The sequence below is a fragment of the Pithys albifrons genome, chromosome 10, assembly GCF_047495875.1.
Source record: "Pithys albifrons albifrons isolate INPA30051 chromosome 10, PitAlb_v1, whole genome shotgun sequence".
Lineage (NCBI taxonomy): Eukaryota > Metazoa > Chordata > Aves > Passeriformes > Thamnophilidae > Pithys > Pithys albifrons.
The window spans coordinates 11,919,566-11,936,233 of record NC_092467.1 but is presented as its reverse complement, the minus strand read 5'-3'; the positions used below and the strand labels follow the sequence as shown (position 1 = coordinate 11,936,233).

The 16,668-nt window shown below is 41.5% G+C and overlaps 1 protein-coding gene across 3 annotated transcripts in view; it reads right to left on the bottom strand.

The window, feature by feature from the left end:
* Nucleotides 1-6,101, bottom strand: part of NR5A2 (nuclear receptor subfamily 5 group A member 2) — a 90,643-nt gene extending 84,542 nt beyond the window's left edge. For 2 of the 3 annotated variants that reach the window (XM_071565225.1, XM_071565229.1), the window contains exon 1: nt 5,762-6,101. In XM_071565225.1, coding sequence (XP_071421326.1) covers nt 5,762-5,825 — 64 coding nt within the window. In that variant the 5' untranslated portion in view covers nt 5,826-6,101. Of the gene's footprint in view, nt 1-3,801; nt 4,117-5,761 lie in introns of those variants that run through there. The other variant, XM_071565226.1, reaches the window with a different exon arrangement.
* Nucleotides 6,102-16,668: the final 10,567 nt, after the last annotated feature.

The following is a 16,668-nucleotide window of genomic DNA, read 5'->3' as shown; positions in this document are numbered from 1 at the left end:
CTAGTGCCTCCAACTCAAGGTTTTAGAAAACAAACTGTCCCGTCCAGAGAACTGAAAAAAAACCCCCCAAACCCCAAACAAAAAACAAACCACAAAATATCCCCCCCACCCTCCCCCAACCAAAGAAACCTGAACAAAAATCCCTACCTCACAAACTCAGCCCACTACAAACACAAAAATACTTTCCTCCCTTGTTTTTTTTAATTTTAATTTCCTTTCTTTTTGTTCCACCGTCAGCGAAACAAAGTGAGTGCTTTGGGCTGAAATACTTTTGTAGTAAAACGCACGCCACAGAGGATCATTTCCAAAGCCTGTTGCCTCTTTTCTGCAGCTAATCATTCACTGTTGCCTTATGGGGATGTCGTTCCTCTCTAGTCCGACAATAAAGAGTAATTTCCAAACAGTCAATTATTGACCGAGAAGCTATTTTTCAAGCCCGGCCAAGCTCCCGGTGCCCGCCGGAATGCACTGCTGCCTTATGAACACCTGGCAGCAGCGTGATGTGGAATGACAGGAGACTCGGGAGCGAGGAGAGAGCAGGGCCAAGTGGGTGGTAAAGCATCGCTGTGATTGCCTTTCTTTTATTGCTAAGTGAGTCATCAGTGAGGTGTCGTAACACTTCCCGCCGCCGTCTGCTCCGTCCCGCCCGGCTCGGGGCGCGGGGCCGCGCCGCGTCCCCGCCGCATCGCCCGGCGCGGGTGCGCTCCCGCCCGAGGACGGCACGCGAGTGGGCAGGGGCGGCCGCACTGCCTGCTGAGAGGCAGCTTTCCGGCGGAGATCCCGCTGAACAAACTGCAGGGCGTGGAAGGGCTAAGGCTTCCCCGGGTGCCCTTGGGAAGCCGGTGAGCCATGGCCAGAGCTGTCAGGAGGGCTTCCCGCGACCGATACCAACAGCAGCGAACTGTGGTCTGTTCCACTCGACACTTAAACATCTCGTTTTGCAAGCAGGAGCTCTGCTAGAAATTCCTTCCTCCCGCCCCCCCTCCCGCCATAAATTACATGAGTTCTCGAGGGAAAACGCCTTCTACTCCCGCATTGCCTGGACCTGTTGCCGCTAACGGTGCGACGGGGGAAGGCGCTCGCCCTCATCGCTCCAGCCTGCTGTTCTGGCGGCTTCCCCGCTAACCGCAGGCGAGGAGGTGAATCCATCAGCAGGGCCCCCTCTCTCTGAAGCGGAGCCGCTGCCCGTGCGGTGCCCCGCGGGCGGCAGCGCTGCCGGCGGGGGCGGCCGCGGGGCCAGGCCGAGGGATGCCGCGGGCCATCCCGACGCTCCCCTCCGCCGTCGCAATCCCACCGTCCCTTCCCAGCACTGATAATTACTTTTCTGACGAGGTTCTTTTGTTTCTGCCTGTGCTGCCCTTTTGGGAGCCGACTTTGGAACCTCTAGCTAAAAAAGCTGGAGCTTGGACTGGAAATAGAACTCCAAATATATTTGTATATACGGCAAGGCTCCTGTCAGGACTGAGTGCCAGTCTCTGTATCATAAGAGATAATTGATTTCTATCCTGCACAGACACCTTAAAAATGAAATTTCTTTTGCTGAGGCAACTGACCTTGATCTGCTGGTAGAAAAAAAAGATGTTTTAGGTCTGCATCTTCCCCCCACCTTCCCTCTCTCCCACCATGTTTCGAAGCTTGGATAACTTAATTTAAAAATAATTTAATAGCTGATCTTTATAATGAAAATAGTTTGAGCGAATATATATATATATATATATATATATATGTATATATATACATATGTATATGTATATACCTCATAAGATTTGTCCAAACAAAAGTGTAAAATCATAAAACAAGCCACCAGAAGATAAATCAGACATAGTTTGCACTGAGAAATCTTGGTAAGGATTGTGTACATATGCATGTCTGTTCATTGTACGTAAGAATGTATTAATATATATTACTATATATATATTGCATATCTATGTAATGTATATAATGCACTCCTGTAATATTTGAGTAAACTCTAGACATTAATAACTGGCATGAGATGTTTTAGCGGATTGCTCTACAGTACAGCCTAACACAACTCCTGCTGCAATTCTTGCCTTTCACCCTATATAAGAGAGAGCTGACCTTTAAATTTTCCACACACATGGACAAGTGGCTGGAGGCATTTTGTCGGTATTGGAGGTTTCCCTCTGGAGATTAGAGGCATCATCATTGTTACTTTGCCTCATGTATTTTGGTATTTAAAATCAGACTAGCTGGAAAAAATCTGATGTATATGTAAATACTATTCCTTTTGTAGGTAGTTTGCAGTATAATCACAGGAAAAGTGGGAACACAATGTGTAAAAGTAAAGACTAACAGCAAAAGTTAACTGATATATATCTATATCTATATCTATAAATATATCTATATCTCTCTCTCTATATATATATAACCTACACTATATCATGTAGTGCTCCCACAGCCCAAACTGTTCACTTCTGTGGAAACTTTGCCTGCAAAATTGCTGCCATAAATCCTAATCCAGACGTTTAAGGATGGTATTTGATGTCTTTGTTAATCATATGAAAATACTACTACTACTAAACATAAAACCAAACTTTGCCAAACTTATGAGCCCTAATTATAATACTGTTAACTGCCTAAGGATATACATTAGAATTAAGATAGCACTAAGTATTCTACAAGCTGAAAAATTTCACAGTTGGAAACTACAAGTAGATTATTTTTCCTCTCATATGACATTTTTTTCCTGGTTAATGAAAGAGTTATTTCTGTTAAATAATCATAGCTAATGCTTATAAAAATTGCATAGTGTCCCTGCTGACACTAAGACAAGGGGCTAATTAGAGGAAAAATAAAACCAGTCAAGCATCTTTGTATTGCCTCAGAATCTGGTAGAAGAAGAAAAAAATCCTATCACTTCCATAAAAATGTTTACAAGTCCCTATGATGTACACCATCTGAACGATAGGATGTACTACTAAGATTTTGTGAATTCTCGCTGCCTCTTTGACCATATGACTGTAAACCTAAAAGTAGGTGTCAGCAACTGGTAGTGCCCACTCACACTCCAGCCCCAGGCTGGTTGTGTTTGCTCTCCAAGGGAGAGAATCACTGCTATTTCTGTCAATGAAGTCTGATTTGCACTCATGGGAGCTGGGTGAGGCTCTCCTTGAAAGGAGGAAGTAAGGTCACTTTTTGTGACATGTCACTGATTTATAACAAAAACTAACTTATCCCAAGATGAGTGAATGCACTGGGTGCATCCTGCAAAGCAAGTGCTCCCTGACAAGAGCAACTATCAGCTTCTGTGGTGGGAAGCAGCAAGTGTACCTGGCCAGAGGGGCTGCTGGGGTGAGGACTGTAGAGGCTGTAATAGTCCCTCACAAGCCCACCTGCTCTGCCTTGGTTAGAAAGGGAAAACTGAAGGAGATGCTCAGAGGGACTGGACAAAATTGAAGAGCCAGGAACGCGATTTACTCTTAAGAGCACTCTGCTGCTGATTGTACTTATATCCCAGAAGGACAGCTTTTTCTCCTAAAGAATTACTCTCCAGTGCAAATAAGAACAGAATCCCTTCTTGCTATTTGGTTTCCCACCTCCAAGCAGAGGCCTGCAGGATGCCGCTGATTATATTTAACCCTTACAGGTACATGGTGATCAGTTTAGAAGGCTGGGTTAGATGTGCTTTTTAGGGATGACGTCATGGGCTCTGGCTGAGCAGAATCCTCGCCCTGACTCAGACCACACAGGACTTTGGAGAGTTTCACAAGATTTGGACCTGCTTTTTCTGGGCCATGCATTGTGATCTGTCCTAGTATATTTGTGTCACAACACACGTACCAGTGCACATTGGAGGTATGGTGACAAGAGTCTCTGCTACTCCACATCAACATGATTCAGGAAACACAAATCTGCCTCTGGAACCATGAAAATGACAACTCGTTGGTCCAAATATCACAGATAAATGTCTTGTTTTCCCTTTCCCTTGGGTTGTAACCTTGCCTTAGTGACCACTCTTCAGATACATGAGATGGATCATTATTTTGCTATCCCATACTGAAGGCTGAGGAGTGGGAACCAGAGAGTCCCTCCCAGGCAGCCAGAAAGAGCAACAGTTAAAGCAAGGCCCAGGAGAGCCAAGGCTGGCAGGGAAGCTGGACTTGACACCTTTTCCATATGTTTCTGAGGGTAGAGCTGTGCAGAGGAGCACCTGTAGAGAAGCATCAGAGGGGCTTTGGCTTTGAATTGTCTGTAGCTTTACTAGGATCTTCCCTCCTTGCCCAAGCACGATCTGACTCTGATCACAGTCATATCCAACAGCCCTGGACAGTCCTGTGCCCTTGTTTTTTGTGGATGGGATACCCTGACAACACTGCCAGAGGGACCACAAGACTCCCTCTGAGAAGAGACACTAGTAGCCCATCCCAGAGTGGGACTCCCACCAGGCACAGTTGTCCAGCAGGGAAGTGGTTATGGGCCTGGTGGTGTGGTCCATGGGACATTAGTTCTCCAGTCATACATTTGCAGCCCAGTGAATCTTGCTAGAGTGTTGGGCACGGTTATTGTGTGGGAGGTTTAGAGCAGTTGAACAGGCTGTCTGGGCAGCTGCCTGGAACGCAGATGAATCCAAGGTGAGGTGGGAGCCCTTTCCCGGGAGAAGCAGAAGCTCCACCCAAAAGATAAAGATCAGCTATGTTTGAGGTTATTTCCTGCAGCTGTTGCTGCACTCTCCTTCCCCACGGTCCCAAAGCCTCCTTTGATGGCAAGGTGCCCATATCACACCCAGTATGAGGGCGAGCTCCTTGCCTTCCATGTGATGACGCACTTTGGGGCAAGAGGAAGAGAGCATGCCCTGGTTCTGCATGAGGGCCAAAGATCTCTTCTTTCATCCTTGCCAGGAACCTTGCAAAACTCCAGCTGTTCAATTTGCAGTACTTTTGCTCCATGAAGGAGAGGTTTCCATTGGTAAGCCTTCTCCAGTCCTACTTGATCCCAGTCCCAGCCTGGACACAGGCTGAGGTGCAGGGGATGCTCTTACCCCTGCAAGTGAAAGACACCTCACTTCAGGTGTGTGATGAGAGACAGAATGGCCTGAGATAGGGAATGTGAAGAGAAGGGCAGGAAGGTGGTGGGGAGGTGCACCTGCTGGGGCTTGGGCACATCCCCCACAGTCCAGGACAACCCAGGACAGCCCAGGACAGCTGGCTGTGCGATGCCCCTTGTGCCTGCAAACCAGCAATGACTTTCAGAGGGGAAGTGGGTGCTGTTTCCATATGTTACTAAAAGTATTCCCTCCTTTGCTGCCCTGACGTCTCAATTGACTTTTATTATCCAGCCCACCTACACTGAGTGATGGTATATCTTCATTTTTAGCTATAATAAAGAATCTGAATTTGACAGAAACTACAGCATTACAGAAAAAGACACAAAAAATTCCCGAGGTTTTCTTCAACAAGAATAATCGGACCAGAAGCTATTTAAATCTAATTTTAAAAAAGGTTTATACATGCACACACACAATTTCACAGTTATTATCAATTGTAATAGATAAAGATACTGTTAATTATCCAATTATATATTTGCTAATGGTGCTGTCTCTAGTGAAAATTGTTATTCAATGAATCATCGTCTATTTTCTTGCATTTTTACATTGTATTGTAAAAACTCTATCTCACCTAAATACATGTGCAAATTAATCAGTTTTGACTTGTCCAATTGTAGTGATTTTTATGATTTGGACAGCCACAAGTCTAATATATTTATGCAGAGTCTTCAAAACAGTTAGAAAACTGTTACTTACCAACTGATGTAAGTCCATGCTTTATAGATTCCTGTATGATGGCTGTGTGGGAACCAGAAGACATTATTAGGTGTAAATATACTGTACCCTTGGGTGCAAGGTGTACAGCATTGAGTGCAGAAGAGGTGCAGCCTGTAAACTTTTCTGGCCTTGAGACCCAGGCTATAATAGCCTTCAGTGAAAGTCAGCGTGATGAACAACAACAAAAAAAATATCCAAGAATTCAGAAAGTAACAAGCATGTCTTTCAGTGGACTCTGTACTTTTTCCAGCATTAGTGACCTGCTGTAAACCATGTATCCCATTTCATGATAGTGTCTAATCAGAAGAATTGGAACTTGTGATAGGTTTGGCATCATCACGTGATTTTGTACAGCTTGATAAGAGACCCTGTTATAAAGTGACAGCAAAAGAGATAAGAACTGTTGGCAGATAATGGCAGAGAAATGATTAACCTGGAGTGGAGAGGTGCTATGAAGCCCAGAGAGTGGAGGGTTGTAAAGTTGTAGGGTCATAAGATCATACTGAGTGGATGAGAAGCCATACCAACACAAGTGTAATGACTATAAACTCAGACTTGTGACCTGTCTTCTTGATGTCATCACCTCTTTGCACAGTGGACAGCAAGCATGGTTGTTTTGGCTTCTGTAAACATTCTTTGGATGGCAAAACAATCGAGCGTTAATTCCTTAAGGGAGGCTTCTGAATGCATGGGGGATTCTACGTTTTGACTAACAGCACTAGCAAATCTCTGCTAATGGTTTGTCAGACAAAACCGTTTTATTGCCCCAGTTCTCAGGCGAGAGACCAGCTCCAGGCTGTAGCCATTTAGTTGAAAGCATACACTGCCTTCTCAGTAAAGAGCCCTACAGCATGGTTAAACATTGATATCCCAGGATTATGATGTGTGGACAATATTGCGCTCACCTCTGAGGCTGCAAGGTACAACACCTATTCACAGCATGTCAAATAGCTGTCAAGTGTTTTCCTTTAAATAATTTTTACAAAGGTAGGCAGCTGTGCAGATAACTGCTCAGCTGGGAGTGGATCGGGTTCTGCTTTCACCCCCAGCAGAGGAAAGGCAGGGACGTGCCAGGTCCCAGGGTGACGCTGTGCTGCATTTACAGCAGCCTGAGTGCACTGTGCCACCGACAGCCTTCGCAGCTCTGGCCCAACAGATTAAGTCCGTGTGCACTTTGTGAGATCAGACTCAAGCCTGAATAATCAGATGATATTTGATATTTCAAGTCTTGAAAACCAGAGTGAAGCTATTCCACTGTGGGCTAGATCTGAAGCCTCTTGAAGTCAGTGGGAGTTTTTTTCTCTTTAAATTTGCAGAGGGCTGTAAAGCAGCACATGCTTTTTTATATACTTTGGCATGATGGTTAGACTTTGGTGATACAGTGGCAGACAGGTTAGTTCATGCTCAAACTGTCCTGCTTCTCTCAGCTGGGGTGAGAGCTCGAGAGCTGGTATGAAAATGGGGTTGATATGCAGTGATTGGGCCTTACAGCGAGAAACCCTAAATTATCACTTGGTCTGCACAGTACTGCCCTACTCGAGTCCCTGCTACTAAGGATGACAGGCTGTAGAGGGAAGGCCTGGTTTCCCAAATTCTCATCTTCATATTTATTACAGGAAAATATTAATTTACAGATCTGGTTAAACACGTGCTAAGAGTGTTTTTTCAGTGTCACTGATATATTTTATCTGTTTAGACTGAGTGAAAGCTGAAAGCCAGCTTTTACAACAGATTTAATATAAACCTAAATAATTGGACTCAGTGTGTATTTTAATTAATTTGGTCACTAAATAGATTTTCAATCCTATTCATAAAAAAGGAAAAGAAACAGTTATTCCATCAGAAAAGGTATGTCTTTGGGGACTGGGGATAAAATAAATGAGAAATGCTGCAAATGATACTGTGGTTAGAAACTTTCCACTGTGTCATCAGAGACATTGCTGGAGCACTGTTGGCCCTTCTTCAAGAGCCTCTACAAAGGAGTCTGCCATATGTGGGGGAGAGAGATATTAAATCATTGGAAATATAAAGAAACTTCATGCTTTTGGCTTCTAACACTGGAATTCCTTTCTTTTTTTTGCATCAGTATCAGATGTCAGGGTCACTGAAAAATATTCTATTTTTCTCCTTTCTGATACTTTGTCTCCATGTCTAAAGGAATGTATGCCAGGTGCACAGCCAGACAGACTTTCTTTGCCTTTCTTTATACCTAGTCCAGCAGGGGAAAAGAAACTCCCAGGGAAACTCCAGGACAACCCATATCAGCCTATAACCCAGCAGCTCCATGTGTGTAGCAGTGATACATTAGGACCCCAACTGAAACAAATGCATAGGGCTGTGAATAACGAGGCATGTGAGTTGTACCACTGAAACTCAGTACCTGAGTTTATGGCTAAATACTTTGCTTGATCAGGAATTTTGAACTGTAGCTTTTCATGTGTAAGTCCCTGGTAAGGCAGCCACTGACCTCACTGGGATCAGCTTTTCCTGTGGCTGCAGCATCATAGACTCATCTGGTATCTGTGTTTTTTGGTACTTCTCCCCACATTACCTCCTCCTCCACCCCCCCCCCCCCCGCCCCCCCCGCGCCCCCTTTTTTTTTCCCCCTTCCCTTGTTTTCATCCTGACCAGGTGAAACAAGGCTTTTGAAAGATAATTTTGTTATTTCAAACCTGCTTTTCTGTCTCAGGTCTTTCAGGAAGATAATTGATAAACTTTTAGTGACTTTTTTGTTTAGCCAGTTCTTGCATGATGAAATTGTCCCTTGTTTGTCCCTCAAAGAAACTGTACCTGATTTCAAAACCTTGGCAACAATCCCTCCTTTCACTCTTGCACATCAAATTATTTTGCAACCATTTACCACAATAACGGAGTTAGAAGAAGTTTCTTCTCTTGTGGGCATTTCCACAAGTGGCATTTCCTTTGGGACTGTAAGTATGTTAACAAACAAGCTCTGCAAATAGACTGATGAATTAATGGTGACCTTTTCAAAGGATTTTAAACCCTAGCTCGTATATCTCGGTGTAAGTTTAGTGATGTCAGTTACAATTTTGTAATGTTCCTGTAACTTTTTTGATATTGCTTATCTGTGTTCAGTAGGTTACTTGTTGTCTTTCTATGCTATCTCAACCTATTGTTGTTTTTATTAGCCACACATCTCAGAAAAGGTTTGTGTTCAGCACAGCACACATCAAATGAGGGAAGTGATCCTCATTCTGCTGAAAGTTCTGGCCAAAAGTGGCATCAATCCTGGCATGGTCCTGAAGGTAGTTGGTTTAACTCTGTTCTTTGATCTAGAAATCACTCTTTTAAAACTTTTCTTCATTTCAGTCATTCCAATATTCCTCCTGATCTATCACGGACATTTAAAATTCTTTTGAATGCTTCAGTGTATTTTCTCCACCTTCATGAATTTTGTATTATTTCAAAGGTGCAAAACCAAAGCATTAAAATACAGTTTTATGTCTTTTTTCCCACAGCTTGGTAAAGGAAATAATGAGAATCTGATCTATCTGGTAATCTTTAACTTTGGGGTTTTTTGATGAATTCATTATCACAGTACTGAAATTGAAGGTCTCATGTATTATTTTCTTTAGTTGATTCTCAATTTCTGTTTGGCCTTCTGGTATGACTCCACTATTAAATGTCTTGTTAGTTTTGTTTTCTTATTTGTATATATTTTACAAATTCTATTTATCACCTCAGTAAATGGAATGTTGTTAAAATACATTTCAGCATACACTACCCCTTTACTTGGGGTTTTCAGCATATTGAAATGGAACTCTGGTGAGCAGAACTCTGGTGAGGAACTCTGGCGCCTTCTTTGCGGGTGTCAAAATATGGACTGTTTTCCTTGATTACATTAATCAAAATATATTAGTCTCTCATGTTTCTCTTCTCTGTTTGGATGAATACAATTTAATATAAACCATATTTGGAGATGAGTAATGTATTGTAGGAATTACAAAATTGCTTTCTATGACTTTTCCTTAATAATTACTTACAAAAATTATTTCAGTGAATATTTCTGTTAATAAATTAATGTCTATACAAGGAGGCAATGGCAGACATTTGTAACACATTATTTTAGATTAAATGAGCACTCAGGTAACCTCCGGGAAAACTGAGTTCTGTGCCGATGGAAACATACAGTTATGGATCACAAAAGTCCTCTTTTAACCATAACTGAAGGAATAGCTTGAGCTTTGATGGGACCCAGACTTAGTGCTAGCCCTCTCCATCAAAGAAATAAAAGTCTTGCATGGTGTGAGGACAGCAGTCTAGCAGAGTTTTATCTGCCTGCCTGTCTACTGTGTAAGTAGCTTCAATTTTAGTTTCTTGTTTGACTTCTTTTCTTCCCTAATCTAACTTACTGGCATACAAAGAGAAATGTTATTAAATACTTATGGACCTTTCCAAAGCTTATCTAGGAGATATTTTCTAGAAATAGGAGCGGAGTGTTTGACTTTGTGAGAAAAGAACAGATTTCTGTGAAACAGGCAGAGGGAAATTAATTCCATGTATATATCAGTAACAGGTGTTGTGAACTCATCCATCATCTCACACAGCACTCTGGAGCAGACAACTGTTTCTTCATAGAACGAGACTTATAAAATATCAGGAACTTGTTACTTTGTAAGGAGGAGAGAAGGAAGAGGTGAGAAACAGGTTTAATTTGGATTTTAAGTGGACCTTAAAGCCTTCTGAACTTAGTATCTGGACGATCTGGGTTTTTTTCAAGATATGCATGTATGTGCAGGGATGACTGTTCCCATCCCCATTCTCCCAACCCCAAACCCTCCCAAAACCTTAGCATGAGACAGGATGGAAATACCAAGTCTCACCTTGGGAACCTAAATTCTGAAGGGTCCTCTGAGTTCTCTTGAGTTTCTGATTACTTTCTACTCCAGAAGGAAGCTGCGCACGTGGAGCAGCTTTGCTTGAGACCATGAAGCAAGTGCGAGGTGACTGCTGATTGAAGGGGAAAGACTGGCAAAAGAAAGCAGTTCAGAGGGGCATTTCAGGTCCAAGTAGAGTGGGTCTCCCTACTGAAACTCATTTATTGAACCAGGAATAGAAGGATGTCAAGGCTGCTGAACAGCAGAACCTCAGGTAACACACACCCGATGGCCACATTCGAGCTGGAGGGAGGAGAAATCAAGGCTTAGTGTTCAAGTGGTGGGTCACATCTGGTGCAGAAGAGTGCTCCTCCTTCTTTCTGAGGAAGTGAAGAATTTGTTCCAAATTCCAAGCTGACTTCGTTGGAAGGGACACTGAACAGAAGACAAAAGTGGGGTAAAGGTCATTCAGAAATAAGGATTTCTGATAATTTTATTAATAACTGTGAGAAATGTAGCACCTGACAGGAGAGATAAGTAGATTTTCCTAAGTTCTGTGAAAGGCAGGTAAATATTGTTCTGGTTTATGGCACTAATAATTAAACAGAACACTAGTCTTTCTCTTGGCAATTTAAAATTTAAGGTGGTTGGTTTCTGGAGGCATATGCCAAAATCTGAACAACAAAACCCACTATGAATAAAAGGCTGTATATATTCAGTTAAATGGATATATTTCAGGAGCATATATAGCACTGAAGAAACGCAGTGTTTTCATTGTCTTCCAAGTACTGTATGCACCAGCACCACTCTTGCTAAATATTGCAGTCCTTAAAAAACAGACTAAGTAGGCTTAAGATCTGAGAAATACTTAAGATGTGAGAAATACTTAATTCCTTCAAGAACATGGTCTCCCTAGTGCAGTTATATCAATAATAGATTAGTATAACATTAATTAATATTTTGATATCCTTTTGTACCATGTGCCACAGTTTGTTAGACAGTATACTTATTTCATGTGGTTAGATCATAGTGAAAAATGTGGATTACAAGAGTACTTGTATTTCTGGGAAAAGCAATAGCACCTGGGACTTCTGAGGAGTCCTGACTTTTAGGGACCAGCTTTAAATTAGACACTTAATGTGTTTGCAATGGCATGCAAATCTTTAACTCCTGTTCAGATATTCTGTTTGTATAATGCTTGGACCAAGTTCTTTGTCTTAGACTAAGGCATCTGGGTACTTCTGCCCCTCCCATTAGACTGAAATGCTTTTCAGCAGTCCAGACAACAGTTAAGATGGAGACCTCATCATGACCTCTGGACAATGCTGTATTACAAACATACAAATACCCAGTAGGACATTTAATAAAGGAGAGTAGGATGATGAAAAAGAGAACCCTTGTCAGGGCCCCAGGCCACTAACAGGCCTTAATGACCCTAACCAGTTTCACCTGAGCCCCTTCATGCCCCAGCCCACTGGCCATTTGCTCATTAAAGCTCCAGCTGGTAACAGGCCCCTTCCTTGGACTTTGCTGGATGGGGACCTGTTCTCAAATTATTCTTTGGATTTTTTGGCTTGATTTCAAACCTTGGATGATTTTATTGCTTTCACCTAAAGACCACTAGAGCATGGGTAGGATTTGGCACTACTCTGCTTGGCTGGCTCCTCTGCTGTAGGACTGTGCTCTGCCAGCGAGTTCCCCACCCAGCCTGTGTTCTTACAGTGAAGGGCAGTTAAGAAGACTGTGCTCTTTCTAATTGGCCAAGCTTGGATGGGGCACTCCTGACTGCACAAGATCCTGCTTATGAAATCTTATGAAAAGTTTCTCTGTGGATGCATAGCCCTTTCTGCTTGCCAGTGTCTCAAGAGAGGACAGAGCACCTGATCAGGTAAGTACAAGTGAGGGCCAGGCCATGTGTAAGGTGCAGCTCAAGTATGCTTTTGAAAGACTGTGCTTTGTTTTACCATTAACTCGCTGCCATGTTTGACACTTGTGCATCAGTTGATGGGAGGTCGTGGCTGAACAATAGCTATTGATTTTTCATTTCATATTAACAGTGTGGCAAGTTCTGAATCTGATAGTGGGGGTAGGATGCTAATGTAGAAAGTCCTGTTTGGCTGTGAAAGAAGTCCACTTGCCTTCCCTGGACCCTTACCTGGTATCTCAAGAAGTTGTAAAGGATTCTCTCATTAAGGCATCAAAATTTCACAAAATATAAGATATATACATGTTTGTGATGGTTTTCCGTCTTGGAGCAAATATCTGTTAAGCTTAAAATAAATAAATGTTTATCAATTATTTACCCAAAGCACACTGAGAGAGATGGTAAACACTGAGTGACAGAATAATGATAGAATGGAGTGGAAGTTCTTTCTGACTCAGGATCAGTGTTCAGGCAAAAAAGAGAGACACTGACTTCATTTGGTGGAGATTTCAACCAGCTCTATAATTTTCTTTATAAAAGAAATAATGAACTGGAATCCTTTTATAATTTATCTTGATCAGAACTGTTTTAGGCAAGTCACTGGCACTATAAAATTTTAAAAGTTTGGAAAATTTTTTTAGTTTTGCAACAGACTCAGGATTTTGGCTGGAAGTCAAGCTAAATGGTTGTATCGTTTGTCCTGTAGTATCAGCAGACTGAAAAAAACAGCAGAATTCAACTGAAATTGATTTAGCTTACAATGTTTCCACAATATGAATAAAAGCACACGTTGTTACTTCAAACACAAACATTTTAATCTTTTGTTTCTCATTCCATTGCTGTCTGATTTTATTCCCCCTCCCTTTTGGCTTTAGATCTCATTTTTTTTCTCCTTGCCTGGTCTTTCCCTGTCTCTCATTGTGGACAGATTTCCACTTGCTGCTTCCCACATATGTCTGAAATCTTATCTTGGCACTTGCAATTAGAACTTTCTGAAATACAGATGTCGAAGATGTTCCTAGGTTGGACTTTTTTTGCTGCTTGCAGTAATAGCACTGCTGCTGTTACTAGAAATGATTATATATAAAAATAATACAGTAAATATTCTGTAAATGCAAAACTAAGATAGCAGGCAGCACTGGTAGCCTAAGGCTATGCTCTTGCACTGTAGTCTTTGGAAAAACAAAGATTGCTTTCAATCTTTGAATTTATACTGTATTTTCCCACCTCCTTTGATGGCGTTTGCCTCAATTGCAGTATGGAATTTCATTCCCGGTGGTTTTGTTCTCCTGGAAAGTTGGAATCCACAACGTTGTTTCAGTTCTCAAGTCCCTCTGACTACTCTGGGTGCTGAGGGCTGTTGGGATCCCATTTCTGCTCTGGCCTATGTGAAAGCAGGGAGCTTTCTTTGAGCAGAGCAGTTTGTGAAGCTGCAGCCTCAGGGATTTTGCAAAGAAGTCCTGTCCTGTTTAAAAGGACCCAGCAACCACAAACGAAAACACCAACCAAACCCCCCAAACACAATAGCAAATGCTAGAAAGCTTTGGCTCTGGGGCTATATAATGGATTCTTAAGAGATTTGAAACTAATCCTGACCCTGTTTCAAAAGATTGTTGAGAAAGGCTTCACACTCAAACAACCATGTCAGTATGTGTAGCTGCCTCATACATGGGAGGTAACTCTGTTGATAACTTCAAAAGTGAACACACACTTATCATATCTGGAAGTGGTCTATTGGGCTGAGTTCCATAAAAACCAACTATCATCCCACCTCAGTATATTGCAGTTTGACCAACCTGAGCAAAATCTAACCATCCCAGAATTACCACTGCTAATTTTTTTTTAATCCTACCAAACCATTTTTGAGATGAGCTGACTAGAAAATATCAGTTAAATGTGTTAAAATGGAACCTCCAGGAAAATGCAGTCTTCCATGAAAGACCTCAGCATGCACAGGGAAATGGAGATCTGGCAGAATTTCATGGGATGAAACTGAAAGCCTGCAGCTTTCTGCTTCTGGAAGGCAAAAAGAGCCATCTTTAAAGCAGACAAACTGAAGTGAAGGAGGTGATTCTTACTTTATCTTGTTTGATTTCATTGCTCACAATGTTGAAAGCTGTCTGCAGTGTATGGCACTTTGTACTTCTTAAGCCTCAATTGCTTTAATACCATTGTTCTGAGAAGCCATTTAGAAAATTTTGAATCACTGGGATGATATGATTCAGTCCTAAAGTCACTCCAAAGCACAAAGGCACTATTGTCCTACCATGTTACTGAAGTGTTGTAAAGGAGAGCTTGCTATTTGTAGCTTTGAAATAGTTTATCAAGTTTCAAGCATGCCACCCAAAAGCAATAAGCTTAATTAAGTGTATAACTTAGAGATGGACCCTGCCTGGTACCCTTCCTACACAGTGTGTACATGCTTTGGATAAGGCCCCACTAGTACAGTCTGCATTTCTTCACAGCAAGTGTCATATTTCCAGGACCATCCAACTGTATAAGTGGGTACATGTATTCACTAATGAGGAACTGTGTTTTATTAGAGCTTACTGCTTTTAAGAATTTTGCACCAGTTTTAAAAGGATGTAGTGTTAAATTAGGGCTGCAGTGAATTGTTATCTCAGCTAACATAATGGAATCTGGATGTGGAATTGTACTGATTTATCAACATTTACCAACCTGATGTTGCTATAACATCACCAGCTTTAGTTGTATCCATCCTAAACCGGCATTTAAACAGGAGAGTTATTATAACTGAAGGGGAAATTCACTGAAATCTAATACAGATTTTTGTAATCAGAGCAACATTTTAGAGAGGCTAATAGCCTTGGTTTAGCTTAGTTTCTTCTGAATTGATAAGTTTCTTATTTCCCCATTTTAAATGGAATGAAATAATATTAGCTGAAATTCAGCAGATATCTACTTATGGTGAAGAGGTGGTGGGTGAGAGAAGACAACGCTCCTTCCTTCTTCTGTAGGAAATATGAACATCAGTAGGGCACAATTGCCTTGTGCTTCCTGGAGGAGTGGGGAGAGAGATCCCTTGAGTACGTAAGGAAGCAGCCTTACTCCTGCCATGTCATGTGGGTCTTTACAGGCAATTACATCATATTCTCTGGACTCTCATGTTTCTTATTTTTAACTTTTCTGTGGACTTTTTTCTTTGCCTTGCATTACTTTATTTCTCCTGTTTTATAGTTACCAAATGAATTCAATCAAGTCTTTATTGATGTTCTGGAAAAACAATAGTGCAAGGCAGTTGTGTTTTCATCAATATAAGCAACTTCTATACTAAAAGAATTTGGACCTGTTAATAGGGAGGAACTATTCTGTAGCAGGGTTTCCTACACATCTGTGCTAAAGTGGAGCACATCCCATCCCAGGGGGAAGTGCAGTGTATTAGAGATAACCAATAATACAGAATAGAAAAGATGTCCAGGTGAATGTATAAAAATCCCTTTATCATACTGGTATTTGTGTTAAAGAAAACCATCTTATGACCTGGGCTGCCCTACCAGCATAAGTATAATGAGAAGACAGAGTAGTTGGTTGATCTGTCTTTATTATATAGTATACATAAATGCCCTGGAGCTAATTTGAAAAGTGCCAGAAGTTCATTTTTAACTGTGACTTGATTTATTTTACTGGAAAATGCGCAAGATGAGTTATGTATAACAGTGTATAATATACACAAAGTTGTTAGAATACTTTTGCTGATCTTTAAGCAGCATTTAAAAATTACAATTCCAGTGGATGTTTTTATCTCATACAATACTGGTAGCATTAGGCCTGAGATCTCCTGTTTTAATGTTATGTTATTGTTACACATCCCTTCTTTGTGTATAGGGCTGTGCAATATCAGTTAGTCAGTGCTCAAGTAGCAGGATTCAAAAGAGTTTTGTTGAAGTCACTACTGTGCTATGGTGATTCACACTTGAAGATCTAGTCCAAGGTTCATAAAGCACATTGAAATAAGAGATAACAGGTACCACAGAAATGCAAAGTATTCTGTCATTGAGATAAATGGAAGAAAACTGTCTTCAATTTTTACCAATGGAAAACACAAAAGTCTGAAAGAAAATATAAGGCACATCATAACTTTAATATGCAATGACTTCTGCTTG